Source organism: Homalodisca vitripennis, chromosome X (genome assembly GCF_021130785.1).
Source record: "Homalodisca vitripennis isolate AUS2020 chromosome X, UT_GWSS_2.1, whole genome shotgun sequence".
Lineage (NCBI taxonomy): Eukaryota > Metazoa > Arthropoda > Insecta > Hemiptera > Cicadellidae > Homalodisca > Homalodisca vitripennis.
Window position 1 is genome coordinate 149663825 of NC_060215.1, and position 23842 is coordinate 149687666.

Here is a 23842-nt window from a genome sequence, read left to right on the forward strand (position 1 = left end):
AATCGATTGAAACTGGTTAAAAAAAAATTATTATAGACTAACAAGTTGATTTTTAAAATTTAGCCTATGATATGGTGTTACTGTAACTTGTAAATCTTTTTTTTTAGACATTTAGTGGTAGATTTAACTTTATATTTTCCTATTGTGTGTCAATAATCCTTTTTATTATATATTTGATGTTTATTTGTTATTAATAAATGCATGAATGATGAAATTATATGTAAATTGGTTTTGCCTTTAAAACAATAAACAAACAAACCACATATGAATTCAAGAGGAACTGGTGTGTAAGCATCCTAACACGAGTCTGATGATCTCTAAATTATGATGAATTGCTAACTAGTAAGACGACCCTAGTGTAATAGCTCTAGTTGCATTTTGGCATCATTTGTACTGAATGTACTGAATTCAGTAAATAAAGATATTTTACAGTCCTGTGATTAATATATTTTTCTATTATTGGGGATGTATTAATTCCAACAGCTTATAGATATTATTTAACAGCTAGTAAATCTATTCTAGGTATAACGCTAAGAAATTCAAATGTCACTGGACTGTATGTTTTCGTTAATGTGCTAAATTGTAACATTCAATCAGCATCTTATTAGTAATTGATAAAAATCTTGAATTGTTTCAGATTAATTACATTTTAACACGAGATAGACTTCCCCGTTAGTCAATACAAAACTATAAGACATGGCGCCTGCAGGTGCAGCACCTTCCTCTCAAGTAGTTGGTGAGGAAATACCAACACAAAGTGACCCAAGATTCCGAGTTAAACCTTACCAGCAGATGGTAGCATCATGCACCGGAGCTGTCGTGACGTCATTCATCAGTGAGTATTATTTCTCATTTCTGGGTTGTTTCAAGCGTGGGTAAGGAGTTGAATACGCTACACAGTGCTATAGTATAATACGCCACCAACACAACAGATTATGATTATCGATTTTAAATATCGATACTATCAAATACGACATTTGACCTATAGATATTAATAATTAATCATTGCCAGCTTTCTTTATTTGGACTAGTGATGTCATTATCAGCTGTTGCTAGTGACTTTATTACCAGCTGTTGTTTTTCATTTATGTAGGAGAAGGCTAGCAACAATGACAAGAACAATGGCAATGAACATGCAGTTATTGGTTCAAACAAAGTGTTTTTATAAACACTGAGCAATGTTTAAAACGGTTACAAGATATGACCTTGCTCCTTTAAATCTGAATTGTCCCAGTTTGTATTGACAAGAAGAAAACTAGAATTAAAGGTGGAAATCAAATAGTATTTCGCTGCAAGAAAAGTAAGAACAAACACAATGTATCTAAAAACGATGTTGAGAAAACTTAATTTGATCATTCTAAATTTGGTATTATGAATATAATGTAAAATCGTCGACCATTTTAGTTAAAATCAAACAAACTATGACTTTTTATGAATGTACTTTTGACGGCATCAGTACCTGCAGAAATACCATTTTAGATTGGCTAAAGTTATTATAAGTACTATGCTGCTCAAAGGTCGTTTAAATACAATTATAAAAGCATAAAACTTATTTCAGCTCGACATTATGGCTCAAAATTAATTCAAAGTAAAATCATATTTGGAAATAAATTCAAAATAAAATCATGTGTTTTGTTATTGACTAATGTAGGCAAAAACAGTGACGTATGTGTCTTCTTTGTTACACAAGCAGTTACGTTTATCCTTGAAATACATAAGGTGAGTTAATTTTATTGTTTTGTTGTGATTATATTAATTTATAAGATTGAAAACTAGCAAAAAAATATTGTTCTTCAAAATATCTATTATGTTATTTGGTCCGACATTTTGCTTTCAGTCCTTTGGATGGTCATGAATATCGATAATTCAAATCATTCTATAATCATCAGCCAATGGTGTTGGTGGCCACTTGCTGTACTGCAGCCCTATACCGTTACATTTTAATGTACAATACCTATTTAGTACAATTCTGGTAAACAAAATTAGGATAGTCATTGAGTATTGTATTAAAATTTTGATTTTAATTTCAGTAACCCCTCTGGATGTCGTGAAGATACGGCTGCAGGCCCAACAAATGGCACTGTCTTCAAAGAAATGCTTCATCTTCTGTAATGGACTCATGGATCATATTTGCCCCTGTCTCGAAGGGGACCAGTGGTATCGTAGACACAGTCCCTTCACTGGCACGTGGGTAAGCAACAAATATTTTTCTGAATATATCATAAACTTATCAGGTTTGCTATATAAAATAGAATGTTATTATGGAAGTACTTCACATATTTAATTTAGAAAATTAATTTTAGATAGATGTAGGCTTTGTTGTTTTGGATACTTAATGAAACGTGTTTATTGGACTGATTTGTTAGTAAAATGTATAATGTTAGTTTTTGATTTCTGAAGAATGATACCTAAAATATATACTTTTCAAACAAAACTGTAGCCAATAAATCATTCAAAGAAATTTATAGTATGTGACAGCCAAATTACATGAACAGAATTGGACATATAGTCACTCCTTGATTCTTTTCATCAGCAATGTATTGATGGAAATAGGTTTTATTGTCTCTGACATAGCATTGTCGAGAAGGTTATTCAGTGTTTGTAAACAATTTGATTTATTTGTAGACATAGAAGTAAACAAGCAACATTTTTATATAACTCCCGATAATTTTGCTCAACTAGTTTTTGGTCAACGTTCAAACAAAGTTATCTGTACTTTTTGATGCGAGAGTAGTATACAATGAATGCCCATGCTTGTTGCTATAACAGCGGTTCTGATACTGATACTATAGTGCCGTGGCTAACACTTCTAAATGTCTTGTCTTGGCGTCTATAACTAGTATTGGAATTTGAGGTTATGTTATAGTCAGATTTTATTTTGAAATGTCAGACATTCGTGAAATGTTAAGCATAACCAATCTAAGCAATTTGTTAATTATGTCTGTTGGATGGGAGGTACTAATAGAAAGGTCCATTTCCATGAGGATTAACCAGTTAAGGAGTAGCTGAAAGAAGTTCCAAAAGATACTTACGGTTATTGCCGTTTTATGCCTAAAGAATAATTATGGTTTTAACCACCCATCACAGAATTTTCAAATAATTTACAACAGTTTTTTTACATTCTCTAGTGGCATTCTTCTATTTTAAGTAAGTAATTATTGCTGTAATGTGATGGCTCTTAGTTCGATAGAACATATTATCACAGCTTTGCCGCCCATGTTCTGTAACTTTCTCGCGCCAAGTCCATTTATATGCTATTCTCGGTTCTTCCAATTCATTGTTCATTGATGTACGGTACTAGCTGCTAGTGACAGAATGATTAAAAAAATTAATCAAATCGCTGGTTTGTGTGCTCAAATACAACACAGAGTGAGTGTACAAGGAAAGGAACTAAATGTAAGCAACACTTTACATGTAATAAGATAACAAATGATGATCGTCTATAATGTTTAAATACATATTTAATAAATATACAGCCAAACAGTGTTCATTACTCTATGGATTCCATTAATGATACTTTTGCTTACTCTAGTAGACTCTAGACAGGTTGACGGTTATAAACGTCAGTACTCCTCAACAGGTTGAACATTGGTGTTTACTAACAAAGAAGGCTACAGTGTGAATGATATTGGTAGGGCCTAATTAGTTTTTTAAAGAAAACGGATGTTAAAAGTTACTTGTTTTATAATAAATAACCAAACCACTTAATTAAATATTACAGAACTGCAGACTGTTTTTCAATAAGTATTATTGTAATCTCCGTAGAATACCAATACTATGTAAGTAATAAGTGCTACAAGACAAACATTTTTGCTAAAAAGTCTGAAGAGCTTGTAGCATTTTTGCTATGAGAATTTTTAACTCAGCTTAAACTCTGTGTCCTCCTCAAGGAATATTTGACTTATCAATATTAGGTATGATCTCCTACAAGTCATTATTCCTAGGTTCTATATGCTTGTAACAGTACTGTCATGGTTCAAGATCTTGATATTGGTAGCTGATGTTCCTTCCCATTCTATACAATAAGTTTGTATCTGATGTAGGTTTCTACCAAACCGAAATAAGCTGTTTATACTTCTTGAAGCCATCTGTGTGTTTGATCCTTCACATAACATAAACCTCTGATTCGATTTTGCAGATATTGTCCGCCTAGTGGTAATTTTAATGTCAATATTCATCTATGCATGAACCTTTCTTTATATTTTTGGTATTTCTTTTACAGTTAATGTATGATCTGCCAAAGTGTCTTGGATTATTGGATTATTTTTTGTCGGATTGTTCAAAAACCTTAGCTACAGAAATCTATCTGCTTTAGTTTTCTTAGTTTCAGTTCATAACTCTTGTCATATCAACTCTGTTGAGTATGTTGTTCATTGTTTCATATTTTTGCATAATAATCTCCTAAGGAGGATTACATTCCAAGTATGTGTATTTTGTAATCTCAGGCCTTGACATGAGTCATTGTCACTTCACAGATAAGCTTCTGGTTGTAGCGTGAAGTATCATCAGCGTTAATAGTTAGCCTATCCACCAGGGACTCCATAGTGTAGATGGAACACACCTAGCTTTGTTTTCTTCTGCTACATTCTGTTATGGGCAGTATGAGTATCCAATACAATTACATTTTTATTCTCAAGCGTATTTTAGCAGAGAATGTGTCCTGTCCGGATTAAGATATTGTAGACTCACACTAGTTCTGCCTTACACTAGTTTTGCCTTCTGTTGTCCGGATCTTCATATAGTTCAGCCCAGCTTTTGAAATAGATAATGAGCAAAATAGAATTTTGTACTAAATATAGTGGTTATTATGAAGGGTGCTGATACATTTCGTCTGCCTATGAAAATGTCTGGCATTGCAGCCAGAAAATGGGACTTACATCATAGACAAATATGTTGTCACAGGATTTTTCAGGCAAATGTAGTGTTGTTAAGCAAACTACATCACACATGCCAAGCTATTGTGAGCTTACTGTAATTAAAAGAGCTTACTGTAATCAAACTTACTCTTAACTTTCTTTGCTAGTCTTTTTTAATACTTTCAGACCTTTCACTGAAAAAAGGTTGAATCTGTTAACTTTCTTTGCTAATTCTATTATATTCTGGTAAAGAATTGTTGGCATGTTTGATTTAATGTGTTACTTTCGTATTGTTTATGCCTTAGGGTGTGTAGTTTCTATATTTCTACTGATTTTTTAATCATCTTGGTTGAATTTGTATGTTTTGTACCTTTACATTTTAGTTTTTGCAACATTTAAAACAGTTGATTTGAGTACTGCTACGTGGAAACCGGTTTCTAGGTAAAGTTAATGTGTCAGTGATATTCATTTACTCTTTTCTAAACTTAGCAAGTCTGTTGGATTTGACAGTTTTTGAGGTGGAGTCTGACTAACCATTCCTGCATTATTATGGATATGTGTAATTTTTGTGCTGATGATGATTAGGTCTTAAGCCTTGTTTCTATCTAGTTTGATTGTTATATTGGTTTCTGAAGCACCATTATGTGACCATTCCATTTATTTGGGATGTTATAATATTGTAACAATATGTGAGTTGTTATAAATGTTAATATACTAACCCATTAGCTTACTTTAATGGAACGTTTCCACCACACTGTAAATACATTCTAGAAATCCTCAACAGAAGCCTTTCGACATATGACATTTCTGTTCTGGTTTTCTTCTATAGAATACAACACTCTCCAATGTCATTGTTGATTTTCCAATACTCTATACAGCTTAGTACGAGGACTATTCAGAAAGTAAGGAACATTTTGGAATAAAAAAATCAAGTATAAGAAAAAAATTTCATTATACATATGAAAGAGGGACTAAAATACTACTTTTGTACATAATCTCCTTACAAGTTCAGTACATTAAAATACGGGCAGTGTGGAGATGTTCCCGTTGTCACAGCTGAATGCTGACTGAGGTGCGGAGCATCAGCACACCAATATATTCGTGATTGTCACGCGCCTGGTAGTAGAAACGTTCCTTTTTGTTTCAAATTTGTAAATAAACATAGTGTATTAATACTGGTTGTAGATTTGAAATTATTTTTATCTTATCAATAATTTACACCTTGTTTTATGCACACCCTTAGGAAAATACAAAAGTAAGTGGTTTATAGATAAGAAATATAATTACTTTTATAGTTATATAAGGTATGTTCAAAAAAGTAACAGGAATTTTTAAGTCCGGTTTGGACATTATTTGTATCTGATTGTCAACATTTTTTATTTATTATGTTGGTACTCATGCTCCTGAAAAATAATAAAATTTCCTGCTGTGTTCATTGTATAGTAAAGTATAACACAGGGTGGGAAATCTAAACAAAGCTGTATGGTGAGTCTGCTACGAGTAAAACAAGGGTTTACGAGTGGTATAAATGTTTCATAGATTACAATTAAGACATTGAAGATGACGAATGCTACAGATGCCTCGACATATGAACAACCAATAAAAAAGTTGAAGAAATGGTTATGAACGGTTACCGTACTATGATCGGAGTAGTCGCTGATGATGTTGGCATATCAATTGGCTCATGCTATGTTCAATTGTTTTGAATGATTTATGTATAACACTATAACTCACGTGGCAGAAAAATTTGTTCCAAAATTGATGAATTTTGATTAAATACACCAGCGAATGGAAGTGTCACAGGAGTCACTAAATTAAGGCAATGACGATGTAGAATTTCTTGTGTTATAACAGGTGACGAAATATGGGTTTACGGATATGATGGCATCATTTTAATGGCATAGTGCATCATGAATTCTTACTATAAGATTAAACACTCAATAAGGAGTGCTACCTGCAAGTTTGGGCCGGTTTCGTAAAGAAATCCAATGAGTACACCCAAATTTTTGGCAAAACAATTCATGGCTTTTGCACCATGACAGTGCACCTCCCCACGTTGTTTGTGAATTTTTTGCCAAAAACAGTAATGTAACGATGTCCCAGCATCTATATTCTCCAGATATGGCTCCTTGTGACTTCTTGTAATTCAAATAATAAATGGGCGTCGTTTTACACACATAGATGACATTAAAAGTGCATCGTTAAAAGAGCTGAAGGCTGTCCCAAGCATCGATTTCAAGAAGTATTTTGAGGATTGGATGGAGCGCTGGCACCTGGCACAAGTACATAATATCTAATGGGGACAATTTGAATGTGACAATATTAATGTAGAAGAATAAATAAATATTTTGTTTCAAAAAATATATACAGCAGCTGACAAAAAGTTTGTGTCTGCAAATAGTTATAAAATAGTGATTTTTTTATTTCATTTAAACTTATGAGTTATAATAATTAAATTTATTGCCAGAGCATGCAGTTTCTTAAACATTTAAATGTTCCTATTCAATTTGAGTAGTTTAAATTACTTTAGGCCTTAATTTTGAACTTTACAAATGGCCAGTGATTTGTCTTTTTCACACAAAAAATATCTAGACCACCAGTTTTTGGTAATCTTGTAAATAAAACTCTAAGAATGTTGGAGTGGTCTTCAAAAGAGTTAAATAAATAAAACTTACATTTAAAAAAATGTAAAATTAAAAACATTTTGTTTTTGTAAAATTTGGTGGTGTTTTGGTTAGCTCTGTTTGGAAATTGTAACAATTAACAGGTTTTATTGTAATATTGTTTGTTGCAGGATGCGCTGATCAAAATTACCCGCAATGAGGGCATTACATCTTTGTGGTCTGGCCTCAGCCCGACATTGATTATAGCCATACCGTCGACAGTGGTATACTTCACCACATACGAACAGCTGCGCACTCGACTAAATGACTACTTCAAAGATCCAGAGACAAACAAGCAGCCTATCTGGGTACCGATGGTGTCTGGTGTGACGGCTCGGTTCTCCGCCGCCACCTGTGTGAGTCCGATGGAGCTTATTAGAACAAAAATGCAATCCATGAAATTGAGCTATGGTGGTAAGTACTTAATCTAAGTTGGGAAATTTAACTTTAATTTTCTTTTTTGCCTAGTCACAGCTATATTTAGTGCACAAAACGTTAAAATAAAAGTATATTAAATACATTTTACATCACCGTAATTTTGCAAGTTAATTACTAAACTTTGCAATTCTACTGACTGGATGAAGAAAAATATACTATAGGGGACCCCAAAGTAGTAGTAATAATAATAAAACAAAATTTTTCATATAGATATGTATAACTATTGACAATGTCATATAATACAGCCTTGGGTGAGGTCAGACATAACATTAATTTACATTTAAATGACATAATTACCTTTTAATCATAATATTTAACCTTCCGAGCGTCCATCATATTTTGTGAAATGCACACCTGTTTTGTGAGGTTTTGCAGACTGTCCTTGTAAAATTTATAATAAATCTAAATAGTAACTTAACTCTCCAACTGATGAGAGACGGCACAGACGTGCATCAATACCGCTTGAGAACTGATAAAGACGGCACAGCTGTCGATCAACTTTCCGCTTTTATTACGCAAAAGCCGTTTAAGTTACAAAGACATAACTTGCACCAGTCGAATCCTCACTACTCACTGCTGCTCACTACGAATACTCATAAATACCAATTCATTTTATATAGTTTATATTCGTAATATTACTCGTTGTCAGCTGATATCGATCCAAACGCCACACGGCATACAGCTGACAGACTATGCAGCTGGTGATGCGCTGAACAGCCTTGACGTTCTTTGTTGCTACTGTTGGTAGGTTATTATGTAGGCTAGTCGTTTATAATTTATTATTATGTTGAAAAATGGGTGATCCTTGTTCAAATATACATGAAATATTGGATGATGAAAATGTCAGTCTGATGATGAAAGTGGCATATCGGCAAATAAAGTGCAATATGATATTTCTTTTATCAGATTTGTTGTCAGGTAGTCTGGATTGATTATAAACTGGTGGAATGTCAATTAGGTTGTGAAAATTGATCATGGCAGTGGAAAAAATTCATCTTTATCTGATATTCTTGTCAAAAGAAATCATCAAATACCAATATGGATGGGTGCTGACAAGAAAGTAGTACAATCTTTACATTTGTATCAAAACACTTTTTTGTGTTGTAAATAAGTGTATATGTGTTATAATATTTCAGTTCACTACAAAACTGTATATGTTTTGTACATTTACAGTATCTTACTGTCTCAAGTCATGTGAAAGTTACGTGGAGTTTAACTTGGAAAACAAAACATTTTCAATACACATTTTTCAATTGATGTACAATAAAAAACAATGCTCTAGAAAATGCATGTTTGTATTATTTTACATTTTTCTCGTTTTGAACAAAAAAAAAATTGATTATAACACTTATTACTTAGCATTTAGCACATATATAAAAAAAAATCAAAAAATATGCTGCACAAAGACAAAAACCAGTGTATCATTATCAGTTGGAGGGTGAAATATAAAGTGTTATACCACTTGTTTTGCAAAGAACTGTGCTTTCAGACTGTGTAAGTTAGAAAAACAAATTTCTTAGTTTAAAAATAAATAAAAAGTAAAAAAAATTAAAGATAAAAACAAAATTTGCAAAAATGTATGCTTATGTATTTGAAATATTACACATATTCAAAATTCAGAATAGCCAAATTGTAGGAAATGTCCTGAAAACAGAAATGTATAATGTTGAACAGTTTATGCTTTTATATATATATATAAATACAGTTTGTATATATTATTACGAAAAAGCGCACATTTGAAATGTTTTCCTACTTGTGGTAGTTGATATAAAAATGTTCATATTTTTTATATTATACTAAATATAGCAGTAATACAACATTTAGAATTGTATACATGTAGCAAATTTTGCTGTGAACACAGAAATATACATTGGTGTAAGTTTTTTTATATATTCAATAAAATTCTTGATAAATCAAGTGTCCAAAACAGCTCTGAAGCTTAACCATGTAACACTTGAGAAAATTAACTTTTCCTAAAACAGCTGAGTCTGAGGACTTGGTGAGGAAAAAAAACACAAACACATAGTAATGAACTTGGCAAAGTCAATCTTGATAACAGAAAAAATGTTTAAAAAATCAAGCACACACTTGATGAAACCAGCACCAATTGCACAAATAGTATCACTACACACATGTTGCACATACCATAGAAGTTTGACTTTGACAAGTTATCGTCATAACTGTATTACAAGTCATCATCTCATTGTATTTAACATGTTTGTGCATGCTTAACCTTACATCTTACGTTTCAACAACTGAAGATAAGGACAGATTCCACTTCTCAAAGTGTAATGGTCTATTTTTGTAACATACAGTGATGGCAAATGTCTGAAATTCTCTTATCCTTACAAATATTCTATCATCTATAAGGAACGTAAGTAAAAGTCCTGTTGAAATTTGAATCAGAATCAGAATCAGAATCATTTTTATTGCCATTTTTTCTTTACAGAATTGACAAAGTCAGTCATAAAAAACAATACATATTACAATAATGTACAGTTAAAAAACAAAAAACAACACAGTAAAATATACTGGCCCTACAAAAGTATGGACATTTCATATGATGGGAATAAACGCTAAGCATTAATAGCTACCTCTGAATTCAGAAACTCGTTTACAGAGTAGAAGGCCTGAGTGATGAGCCATTTGGAAATTTTTGATTTAAAAAGTTTGTAAATCTAACACCCCTCAAACATTTCGGGAAGCTTGTTAAAGAGCTTGATTTGCAAATATTTATGACTCTTGCTGTATTTGGTTTAATCTCATTGTAGGCAAAACTAAGTCATTAGCATGTCGTGTGTGATAATTATGTATATTGTTAAAACTTGTAAAATCTTCTACGTTTTCTCGTACATGAATTAAATTTTGAAAAATAAAAAATGCATGGAAGAGTCATTATATTATTGTTAATAAAATATGATTTACAGCTATCCCTATAACCTAGACAAAACATAATTCTTATAGCTCTTTTCTGCCACAGGAAAACTCTTTCTGCGCCTACACTATTACCCCCATAAAATGTTAGCATACAACAAATGAGAATGAAAAAAACTAAAGTAAGCAATTTTTAAGTAACTTATTACTAACACAGCTCTTTAGTTTACGTAGTAAAAAAACAAACTCTTGACAACTTTGAAATTACATTATTTGTATGCTCATGCCAGATAAGCTTAGAATCTAAAGTTATCCCTAAGAGCTTCACCGGTTTTCAATATAGAGTCTTGCATTCCAATACTTCTTAGAGAGAATAGTATGTTTTCAGTTTTATTATCATTCATTTTTAAGAGATTAGACTCAAACCACATAGAAGCTGTATTGATTACTCTATTAGTGTTACTAAGAACATCATGTACACAGTTGCCCTTTACTATTATAGATGTATCATCCGCGTACAATACGGTATTACAGTTCAAATTGATTGGTAAGTCATTGACATACAAAATAAATAAGAGGGGGCCAAGGACAGAGCCCTGAGGGACCCCAGCAAGGACTTCTTTTACAGACGAATCTTGACCACCAACACTGACCATATGTAGTCTACCACACAAATAAGTTCTGAAGAACTGTAAGGTATCATTACATATTCCATAATACTGCAATTTATTTAATAAAATATCATGAGAGATACTGTCGAAAGCCTTGCTGAGGTCCAACAGGGTCAATCCCAAGTACTCATGATCCTCAAAACTTGTCAATATCTGAGACACAACATTGTCTAATGCCTTAACTGTTGAGTAGCCCGGCCTAAACCCAAATTGGCTATTTGATAAGATTTGATTTACATCTAGGAAATCCATGAGCTGATTTTTAACACAAGTCTCTAATATTTTAGAAAAAACCGAAACAATCGTTATTGTTCTATAATTATCTACACAGGATCTATCGCCCTTTTTAAACAAGGGGATACTTTTTGAAAGTTTTAAACAATTTGGAAAACGTGAGGAAGACAAACTAAGATTAATTACATAAGTCAAGGGCTTGATTATAAGAGGAGCAATGAATTTTCACTATTTTATTGGATAAGCCATATATATCCTCACACTTAGATGGCTTTAAAGATTTAACTATGGCACATATTTGTTTCTCGTCTATTTCTTTTTAAAAATAAAACTGACCTTGAGTTTTAGTATATTGCATTGTACGATTGTAATTCCCCATGTTTCCTTTGATCTCCTAGACTGATAATAAGACTATGTTCCAGATGCACTCAGTGTGGTCAAAGGTCTTGTAAGGCTGCATGGATACAGAGGGCTGTGGAAAGGCTTGACACCTACACTCTTCAGGGATATGCCGTTTTCAGGTGAGAATCTTATTCTTATAGTTAATTATTGAGTTTAAAATAATTAAATAATGTATTCCACATTACTTTAGTAATTCTTTAAGTGCAATAGTGGAAAATGACAATAATGACTAGGAATACAGTTAAAATACTACTATAATAGTATTCAGACAAATAGAAAAGAGACCAGGCAGTACTCGTTACGGTTTCCCTCGTCCATCCACAATGTCCCTGGTAACTATATATTTATTTAATGCTGACTCCCTCTTTGGCAATAAATATAACAAGAAAACCAGTTTAACACATTCGCTGCTGAAAAAATTTGACCGGTCATGGTAATTGTGGGAAAATTATTTTTTTTAACTTACCCAAAATGAAGTCAGTGCAGCCAAAAAGGGTGTACAAGGTTGTCTAGGTAACCCCACTGCCAGATTTGGTGATGTCATAATTGTGACAACAATTGTTGCCAGCCGCACCTGGCGCTGGTCCCCGCTTAGTCAGAACCGCAGGACGCTGTGTCATTACTCCCGAATGGCACTGTCACTTGCGGAAGACATTGTCAATTGCACAAATAGTGAAAAAAATTGTTTTGTGTAACAACAAATTGAAAACAGTCATAAACATAGACTGAACTCACATCAGCAGAACTCTCTGAACTTGAATCGGAATCATCCTGTTCACTCATAAAGTCTTCCACTAGTTCATTGTTGTCCTCCATATTGCCTAAATACAATAATAAACACACATACACAGTCACCTTACACCATACACTACACACAATAAACAATACAGTACAGCCAGCAAACGAAAATTGTGAACCACAAACAGATTGCGAATATACAATGTATGAAACAGGCACAACACGCGACAAACAGCACAACGTTTCACGGTAACTGCTAGGCTCACACTGAGGCAATGGTGGCCAAGTAAGCAGATATCTGCTATTGTTGTCATCTGCATGGCGCACCAGTATTGCATGACAACAATCGTCATCACTCGCAACGAGTGTGTTAAGAAATGTTATGATGTGGGAGTGTGTAAATATTTATAAGCACAGACCAAAGAAAGAAATAGACTTGGCGTAGATGATTAGCAAGTAAAGTCAGGCCAGTGGGGTTTCACCAATAATGAGTCATCCACACTATCAAGCATCCAGCCTCACTATTTCACTAATTTTATTACTGCAAATTATTATTACATAATAATATTATGTATACTTTAGCAATGTTTATGTATATCATGTAAATACATAAGGATATTATTTTATCTACAACAGGTTTATTTTGGTGCTGATATTTTATTTAGACAATCTATTAGTTATCAAATTAGCATTTTCAGATTTTAAATTCACTGTAAGTAATAGACGTAAGTAAGCAAATTATTCACCTCCTTTGGAAAGCTTTCCTTTTGGAAAAATTGCTTGACCAAATAAACAAAAACTTCCTTATAGAAGGAGGTTTTATTGTATCTAGTCGAAAAAAGTTTTGTTACTAGTGTCGTAGGTGAAAAATTTCTGAGGTATAAAGTTAAACATACGCAGAAAATTAAAAACTAATCAATAAGTGGCAATGAACTCATCCCTGTCACAGTTAATATAAACAAACAACTGGCTAGCATTTACCTGAGACTCCAGAGCCATTGGAGCAAGTACCAACCAAGTCACTACACAGAAAAACACATCAGAGATGGTTTGAGACTAAAACATAGTGTTTTATTTTTGTTACATGAACCATTGCAAATATCTGAATAACAGTTATCATTTCAAATTGTACATAAAACTTAAGAAAAATATTTACAGAATATTTCACGTATAATATTAAATTTTGATTGTTGTTTTTCAATGTTTGTTTGAACAAAGCAAAAGTAAAGGTACTGCAATTGTTTTTATTAAAACATGTTTAATACATTGAAAATCTATTAGAGCCAGGTACTGGGTTGTCGAACTTGATTGTAATAAATGTTTTGATTTACTGTACAAATGTTACTTGCTATTTTCAGGCATATATTGGGTTTGCTATGAGTACCTGAAATCGTACTTTTACCCTGAGGAAAAGATCCCATTTTGGTTCAGCTTCTTAGCCGGAAGCGCATCAGGAACTGTGAGTATATTTGTATAAGAAAATATTTCCCTCCACATGGCCATTATTATCATTTTAAATATTGTCCATAAAATTTTAATACACAAACGTTGATACATCGTTTTATATGCTGCATTTAAAACTTGACTGTATGTTTTAAATTGTAAGCAGTTTTTAGTATATTTTACAGCATATACAGTTCATTTATCTCTAAATGCGGTTTCCAAAATCCTTCAGGTAAAAATTGTTCAAATATTTACAGACATCGTTCAGTGAAACAAGAAAACAGTAACACTACGTTTCGAGATCTGCAATCTGATCTCTTCTTCAGGTAAAGAACTAACCTAATACATAATTACAAACTAAGTTAAAATAAACAAATCTTACTAAAGCGTTGTGGCACGCCTAAGTCAGGAATCACAACCTACATGTTGTTGTCAACTTCACTTCACTAACACTAAAGACATGCACTTAATACAAAACTATACAAAACACTAATCATTAAAAGTAAACTACGGAATACAGGTCACAATGCGTCTTCACTCGTCTACTGACCACCTACGACTGACCAGAGGGATTTTGTATTAAGTGCATGTCTTTAGTGTTAGTGAAGTTGACAACAACATGTAGGTTGTGATTCCTGACTTAGGCGTGCCACAACGCTTTAGTAAGATTTGTTTATTTTAACTTAGTTTGTAATTATGTATTAGGTTAGTTCTTTACCTGAAGAAGAGATCAGATTGCAGATCTCGAAACGTAGTGTTACTGTTTTCTTGTTTCACTGAACGATGGCAAATGTCCGAAAAAATCCTGTTTTCCTTCACAATCCTTCCATCGTCAAAAATAACCTTTAAACAAAGTATTTACAGACATTGTACATTTTTATACTTATACTACATATTATTGTACTTTAACTACATAATTTTGAGAAGAGTTCTAAAATTAAAACTTACATAATTTAAAAAACTGTACTACAATAAACATATATGAGAAGTATCTAGTGACCACATTCTTTCTGATTAGAAGATCATAATAATTCATGTTTATGCTCCAATGAAAACAGATGTTTTAAAAAATGTAAAAGAAAAAAAATGAGGCTATTATAACGATGTGGCATTGAATTGAAAATCTCTTTATTCATTGAATATACATTTTGTATACATGGAATAGTGTCATACAAATTACTTAACTAATATACTTATAAACTAAGAGGTTATAATGTGATAAAGTACCCTAATCCTATAGTCAATATAATCACAAATGCCCCAATAATTGCAGCTTTAGCCATAACACAGATTAATTTTACAAAATACAGAAAAAGTTAACAATATTATACATAATTAAAAAGAAACATTTTTAAACTATGGAGATAAAACAATAATAATATATTTCAGTAATCAACAATAATTAAAATAAATACACAAAACAATCCAAAAAGATTGGATTGGGAGTGCTGATAGCCGAGTGGTCTAAGATGTTGGAATGGGCACAATAAGGCTCAAAAGGGGTTTGGCCTCTCCTTAAAAAACAAAACAAATACAAAAACACAAATTGATACGTAGTAGTTGTATAAAAACTGAGCTTAACCCAGAATTATAAAACTAGTCAAATGAATAAACGATAAAGAAATTAGGCTTAGCTTCAATTTTTTCTTAGATATTGCATTATTTTTCTCTGCAGTTATTGTTAATGGTATTTTAAAACTAAACATTTTTTTTTTTCCAATGGAATTAGCGTTTTTCTCATAAAACTACATATATATATATATATAATCCGTATACAGTAAAAATCTCAAGTTCTTTAAAAAGGTCTTTAACACTCCATCAGCAATATAATTTGTTTTCAATTTTTTCATTATTCATTCTAATACTCCTTTTTTGGAGTTTGAGAACAATGTCCAAGTTTTTCTTGGTGGTTGTCCCACACACAGATATTCCATACAAAATATGGGAGTGCACTAGCAAAAAGTAAATTATTTTTAGTGTCTCAAAATTACAACTAAAAGACATTCTTTGTAAGGCATATAGCACAGAGGGAATTTTGTTTGAAAATGTGTACGAGGGGGTACCCAAAAGTTCCCGGAATAGCTCTGCCGTAGGCGGAGCTTGCGTAGTACAAATTCTCGCTGCTTAGCTCTTGTAGCGCTACTCTGCCAGCTCAGTGCCGCCTGTTGCGTTGACCTGAAGTGTTCTATTCCCATGCAGTAATAGTTTTTGCTATTGCTGTTTTGTGATCGTGCAGTTTTTTACGATGGCAAGTTTGAGTGAACAGTGTGCAGCTGTTTTGCAGCTGAAACAATTGAAATGTTGTTTCAGACATAGGCTGAAGACAGCCTACAAAGACGACGCTATGGGGAAAACCCAAGTGTACGAATGGTTTTCTCGGTTTGAAAATGGTGACATGTCAATTCAGGACAAACCTCATTCTGGACGACCATCGACTTCTCGAACAAACAAAAATCTTGTGAAAGTGAAAGAAATTGTGCTTGCAGACTGACGACAGACTATCGAGCAAATATCAGAGGCTAGTGGGCTGTCATGGAGCTCAGTTCATTGGATTTTAACCGAAGACTTGAACATGAAAAGGGTTGCCACCAAGTTTTTGCCTCGTGCTCTCACTGACTTTCAAAAGGAACGTCGAATTGAAGCCTGCCGTAATTTGAAGCAGCAACTTTCCAGATTCCTTCTAAAAAATAATACAGGTGACGAATCTTGGTGCTATGGGGACAACCCAGAAATCAAATAACAATCCAGCCAATGGAAGACGGCATCATCGCCCAGACCAAAAAAATGCTGTCAAGTCAGATCGAGTGTCTAAACAATGCTCATTTTTTTTAGGTGTAAAGGGGATTGTCCATTCAGAATTCCTTCCACCAGGCCAGACAGTAAATCAAGTGTTTTATCTTGAAGTCTTAAGAAGACTACGGAACAGCATTTGTCACAAAAGATTTGTGGCAAACATGGGACTGGTTTTTTACCATGACAACGCGCCTGCGCACACAGCAATCTCTGTCACCACCCGGTTTTTGGCCAAAAATGGCATGGTTTCGCTACCACACGCACCTTACTCACCAGATCTGGCTCTCTGTGACTTCTTTTTAATCCCACGAATGAAAAGGGGCATGAAAGGTCTCCGATTTCACAGCGTGGATGACGTCAAGAAAAAAAACAAATGAGGAACTGGCAGCCATTACTGACGAGGAGTACAAAACATGTTTCGAACAGTGGAAACAATGATGGGATAAGTGTATAAAGTGCAATGGAGAATCCTTTGAAGGTGATAAGTTTGTTTTGTAAAAAAAATAAATATATGTATATTTAAAACAAAATTCCGGTTTTTTGGGTACCCCCTCGTATGTTACGATCTTGATATGATTTTGTTAATTTGTAAATTATATTCCCTGTTTTATTTACATTGCTTTGTGCAAAAACGAGACGTAATTTGTTGAAATAAAAAATTTGCTAAGCAATAATAGATGAGCTTCCTGTGCTGAGCTCTTTATATAGTCTTTTATTTCCTCCAGTTACTATTAGGTTAGCATCATCAGCATAAAGATATATTGCATTATTTTAACCAGTGTTACTTGTGATAGTCCTGTAATGTAGCACAAAGAAGCATATCTGATGAACATTATCGTCTATAATTCATATGTTTACCAGCACAATCAAGCAGTGGACACTGTGTCAGAGGATCTCAACAGGAGACAACACAAGTCTCCAATATTCATTATGAACATCCCGTCACTTAAAAAAGTAGCAAATTTTAGGTTCAAGTGTAATGGGTACCCTCTCATGTTTTTTCCTTACAGAATAAAACAACAAAATTGTTTATTTAGTTCATTTTTCTAAAGTAGCCTAAATCTGAATCTTTTAGTTTCAGTGTTGATAGAATCAGCTGCTTAGGCTCTTAGCTTTGTCCAACCAACCAAATTTCCCAGTATTAATTAGTTTTATTTCCACAGTTGGCTGCCTTTGCAACAACGCCTTTTGATGTTGTTAAAACCCATCAGCAATTGGACATCACATCACAGATTTACCAAGGTAAGTTTCACTGTTTTCAATAATGTTTCCAAAGAGTTTGAATATTCAATATAAATTCTATGAATAGCTTCAATAGCCTAAGCTTTTTTATACAAACCGAGCCGATTGTTTTTTGAAGAAAACTTGAGCTTGATAGTTTTTTAGACCCAATAAGAAAATATTTAAAAGCACACACATTTACATTGTTTTACCTTTTGGTTAGTTTACCAAAGATTATTATAATCTATGCAAAAGTAAGGAACAAACCGCATGTGATAACTTGATGACAAAGGTAGCTAGAACAAGTTATTTGTAGTCTGATTTATGGGGACTCACTACTAAAACTGCATTGAAATCTCAAGTCCAACATTCAGTATTGGTTTTGACTATGTTTTACATCATTACAATTAACTGTAAAATAGATAATATTTTCTGCAGATAATTAAGACATCATAAAATAATGAGTAATGACTGATCTTCAATGATATTCAACATTAATTTCCACTCTGTTTTATGAATGGTTAATTATAATTTATGTAGTATTTTGTGATTCACTGTTGCTTCTTTATGAACTTTCCACTGGGCCTTGGTATTTAGTATTTGTTTATTTTGACTGGTGGATTTTTTTCCCAGTAAGAGTGTTCTAATAAAAAAGGGATTTAAAAAAATTTCGATTTTTTTTTTTTTAGGTGATTGTGATTTACTGCAGTAGATGTGTTATAAAAAACACTCAATTAAACATTTTATAATTTTTTTAAATTTATACAGAAACTAATCTAATCATGCACAAAAGTTATTCTATTTACAAAATATGAGAATAAGATAGATATTCAGTATTTTTTCATAAAAATACTAGGTACAGGTTAGGTACTATCTAGGTACAAGATAGTAACAGTACACAAGACTACTCAGAAATCTTTGATGGTATGAAAGGCACGAAAACAGTCGGAAATACAAAGCGGAGCGTCGCAATCCCGGCATATCGTGTCCCGGTGCCGCTGCTCGCCAACGCTGGTCTATCTGCACACGTGGCATACTCTCCTCGGCTTGTCCTTCTTATATTTAGCACGGATGGTGGTGGGAAAATGCCGAGCAGTAAGTCTCAGGGGAGCATCTTAGCCTAAACTTTGTCTGTGAGTCTTTCTCACGCCATTTTACATAATTAGTAATTACACAAACAGCCAAGCTATTGGTTTATTTATTCACGGCAAACACGACAAAACGTTTACAATCAGGACATCCGGTAATGTAAAAGTAAGGGGAGGTAAATGAGGTTATTTCTGTATTGATTACTCAAACAGAAATAGAATCAGCTTATTACTTGGAACAACTGATTGAATACCGTCATATGGCCTGAATACCGTTAATTTGCTCTGAAAGAAATAAATAAAAGAACAACTGAGATCTAGTGGGAATGACGAAAACAACTTGAAACTGTTTTCTTATTTAATCCCCTAGATTGCATTTGTATTCAAGCGAGAGATTATTCATTACGAAACATTATTGTGAAAACTGTTTAGCATCATAGCGCTTCCTGCATAGCTATCGGGATTACTGCAAGCGGCATGTAGGGCGCTTCCGAATTTGTTTCGGGATTACTAGTCAAAGGGTTAAACAACTGTTATGGTGATCTATAGTTTAAAAAAAACCAAAGAAATTCACATTATTGAATCCCTCATTTTATTATTCTCCAGTGTATAAATTTGCTCAGGAGTGCTTAAGTATGTTGTGCTCTTGGAAATAATTTGATCAATTTCCAGTATAATGTTAAGTCAAGTACTTTGCATTAAAATTATGGAAAAATATGAAAAAAGGCATAACTTAAATACGTCTATCCAGAAACACAAATACTAAATAAGATATTAATTTTTGTTAGTTCAGGTACATTATGTCCAGTCTTGAGACTATTATGTAAATTTTATCATTACTCTTAGCTGCTAACTGTAGGGTTGTTGGGGCATGATGATCATAATTGACAATGCATACAAAACAGTGGCGATTCAGTGTTATGTCAAAATGTTCACGTTTATGGTACAAACCATTGCTATTAAATAAATATTAAAAAAATATTAGGGGAAAACAATTAACTACTGTTTCTTATTAATTCATATATTCTACTTTTACTATATACATGGTTTTTGTGCTCATATTGTATTTAGTATTTAGTAAGGATGAAAGGTATTCCACAGTTGCTTATATTCATATGAGTTGTTGGTCTGCTTTTAGTGGAAATATAAATTATTAGTTACTATTGTGTATATTTTAAGTCAAGTACTTTAATATATTTTACACCATTTTCACTTAATAACCATAAGTATGATATATTGCTTTGTAGTATAATGTTGTTCTCTATGCTTAATGTGTAGGTTCTATTATCATTATTTGATTTAATTTTTATGCTATAGAAGTTTAGTTATTTACCATCTAATTTTTGTGTAAAAAAATAAAATTAACCCTCTCCCGCACCCAAGAATTGAATCGACTTGGACAGCTTTTAGCCACTGTAGGGCACAAGACTCAGATCGACTTGCACTGCTTTACAATCTTCTGCGCTCTAGCGACACTATTCAAAACTATTATGACTGTTTTGCTATAAGGAGACCATTATTCTGTCCTATTCTCTTGTGCAATAACGCTTTTATTGTTTTAATTTTGATTAGTTTATTGGAAAACATGGCCGGGCCTAGTCACTCTTCGCGACAGTGAAATCGATTTTGCAATTTCCGGTGATAGTGACGATTCAAGTGAAAGTAGTGATATCTGTGTTGACAATAGTGTTCTGAGTGATCACAGTGATGTCAGGAGTGATGCTAGTGGTTGTGAGTTTGGTGTAGACGACCTTGAACTGCTCCTGCCCAACCAACAGCTCGGGCTCGGCACTGCCGTACTCTGCCTGCACCCCTTCGTCTGCCCCCTCCCTGGTCTCATGTAATGAACTATGTTGAGCCTAATATATTTGATAGCAATTGTGGGCCATGTCATACTTTGCCGGTGGGTACATCTGAAATCGATTTCTTAATTCTGTTGTTGAAAGGAAATGAATTTTTTGAGAATCTCTGGTCATGTACTAATTCCTACACTGTCTATAAACAAAATGAAAGCAACAAACAGGATTCAAATTGGACACCGGTAACTGTAGATGAAATGAAAGTATTCGTAGGAATTGAAGTTTATATGGGAATTTATGATCTACCTGAAGTCACTGAGTATTTTGTTGGTGACCTAATAAAATGTCCTTTAGTTCAACAGGCTATGACGTATCACCAACAAAAAGGAGTGGACATTTCTCATAACGTTCTACGAGCTTTTGAATGCTGATGTCGTAGAAGTCTGCTGTCTGTGGTGATAACCGATGTTTAACTGCTTCTTTCACCTCGTCATCAGTGTTGAAGTGCTTACCGCCAAGGAACTCCTGGTAGGTAGCGGAACAAGTGAAAGTCACTCAGCACCAAGTCTGGGCTGTACGGCCGGTGGTCAATCTGTTCCTAACCAAATGATCTGATGAGATTTTGGGTTTGGATGGCAGAGTGGGGTTTGGCATTGTCATGCAACAAGCGAACTCCAGATGTCAATAGACCACTTCGTGTATTCTGTATCGAATGTCGAAGTTTAGTCAGAGTATTGCAATTAGCGGCTGCATTTATTGTTTTTCCTTATTCCATAAACTCGACTAACCTTATTCCTTATTCCATTGTATGTAGGCATGCTGGTTCGCTCGCCTCTCGAACCATTGTCTATTGTCTACCCTCACTGAGTAGAATGGAGAGTAAAAACCATCTCCGAGTGGCTGTCATATTACTCGAACCATAGGGCCCATGGAACCACATTAATGAGATAATAAAATCTCATTATCTTGTTTCTATATCTTTCTGATGGTAGAAAGCAAGCTAGGTTTGGCTGACACATTTCTTAGATTGTAAGTAATATATGGTTCTACTGCTTGCGATTTTAGAATAATGCATAATAATAATTGTAATTGGAATTGGAATAATTGTTTAATAATTCTGTTGTAAATTGCTTTCAGATAAACAAATGCAAAAGAAACAAAAAAAGTCTGTATTCCATTGGTTTCGAAAAATCTACGCTGACGGCGGTGTGCGAGGGTTGTATACCGGACTCACTGCTCGCCTGGCCAAGACTGCTCCTGCGTGTGCCATCATGGTATCAACTTTCGAGTACGGGAAAAACTTCTTCGAGCAGTACAACATGAATGAGTACAAACGCCAAAATAAGGTGCATTCTTAAATTGCCTATGCTAAACTTTACGTAGGAGTTTGTTGTGATATTTTTCTAAATCTCCTATTAAAAAGTAACAAGTGAATTTTCATACATTGTATAAAAGAATAATTTTTTAAAGTGTTATGTGATTAAGAAAAACAAATTTATATAAAACACAAAAAAAACTTTGGTGAGTTCGAGCCATATTTCTGTGATTTAGTGTTCTTCAAGATAATCCTTTCATGATCATAAATATCCTGACAGTGACAGAACCTACCTCTATAGACTACAATATATAGAGATATATGTTGTACAGGTGTATTATAGGTTTATTGATACGCCTTCAATATTAACTAATTATATTAACTTATTAATCACCATTTTTTGTCCCATAACCGGAGTGAAACCTATTATTTGAAGATATCTATTAAAGGCACGAAACTTATTCTGTAACAAACAACTGCTGTCTGCTCTGCAAAACACTGGAGTTGAGTCATCTACTAACACGGCCTGTTGTTTTCCTTTAAGTGAAATTAACACATACTTCCACTGCCATCTAGATAATAGTACCCACTTCTGACAAATTCATCATATTAAGTATATTTTCTTCCTTTGTACCCACTTTGCAGGGGCAGATCAAGTAGTTGCCAATGGATTGGTGTAGAATTACCCATATCTCAATCTTTTCGTCTTATTCTCTTCTTCATTTTTAGCAACATATACTTTTACTTTCTTCAAAGTATTTCCTAAATCTGCCTCCTGTTAATTTCCTCCTGAGAAGAATGATGGAATCTGTCCCTGTTGTTGCAGATATGTTATTAATGAGGGCATCGGTTGCGATGACCCATGTGCCCGATGGTTTCATCCGGACTGTGTGAAACTAAGCAAGACTGAGTGTAATACATTTTTAAATGATAATAGACTGAAATGGAACTGTGCCAAAGCTGATTGTGTGATAAAGACTGACTTATATGTCACTAATATATTCTGTGTTGTTCTGTATAAATTGTGTTTTGTGCTTGTATTGTATTTTGTAATTAGCATTAGTAGATAAGGACGAAAGGTATTCCACAGTTGCTTATCTTCACATGAACTATTTGTCTGCTCTCAGTGGAAATATTAATTATTAAATATTAGCTATTGTGTGTATTTTACGTCAAGTTCTCTTAACATTGATTACTATATTTTCACTAAATAACCATAAGTATGTTATATTGCTCTGTAGTATAATGTTGTTCTCTACGCTTAATGTGTTGGTTTTATTAATATTATTTGATTTTAATCTTTATGT

General features: G+C 33.4%; 1 protein-coding gene across 1 annotated transcript; it reads left to right on the plus strand.

The window, feature by feature from the left end:
• The first annotated feature begins 638 nt into the window (after positions 1 to 638).
• On the plus strand, positions 639 to 23607 carry LOC124370005 (solute carrier family 25 member 40-like). Its single transcript, XM_046828272.1, has 7 exons — positions 639 to 835; positions 2031 to 2191; positions 7651 to 7933; positions 12159 to 12257; positions 14235 to 14335; positions 18276 to 18354; positions 22358 to 23607. The coding sequence occupies exons 1-7, from the start codon at positions 697 to 699 to the stop codon at positions 22576 to 22578; spliced, it is 1083 nt and encodes a 360-aa protein (XP_046684228.1). The 5' UTR covers positions 639 to 696; the 3' UTR covers positions 22579 to 23607.
• The last annotated feature ends 235 nt before the right edge of the window (positions 23608 to 23842 follow it).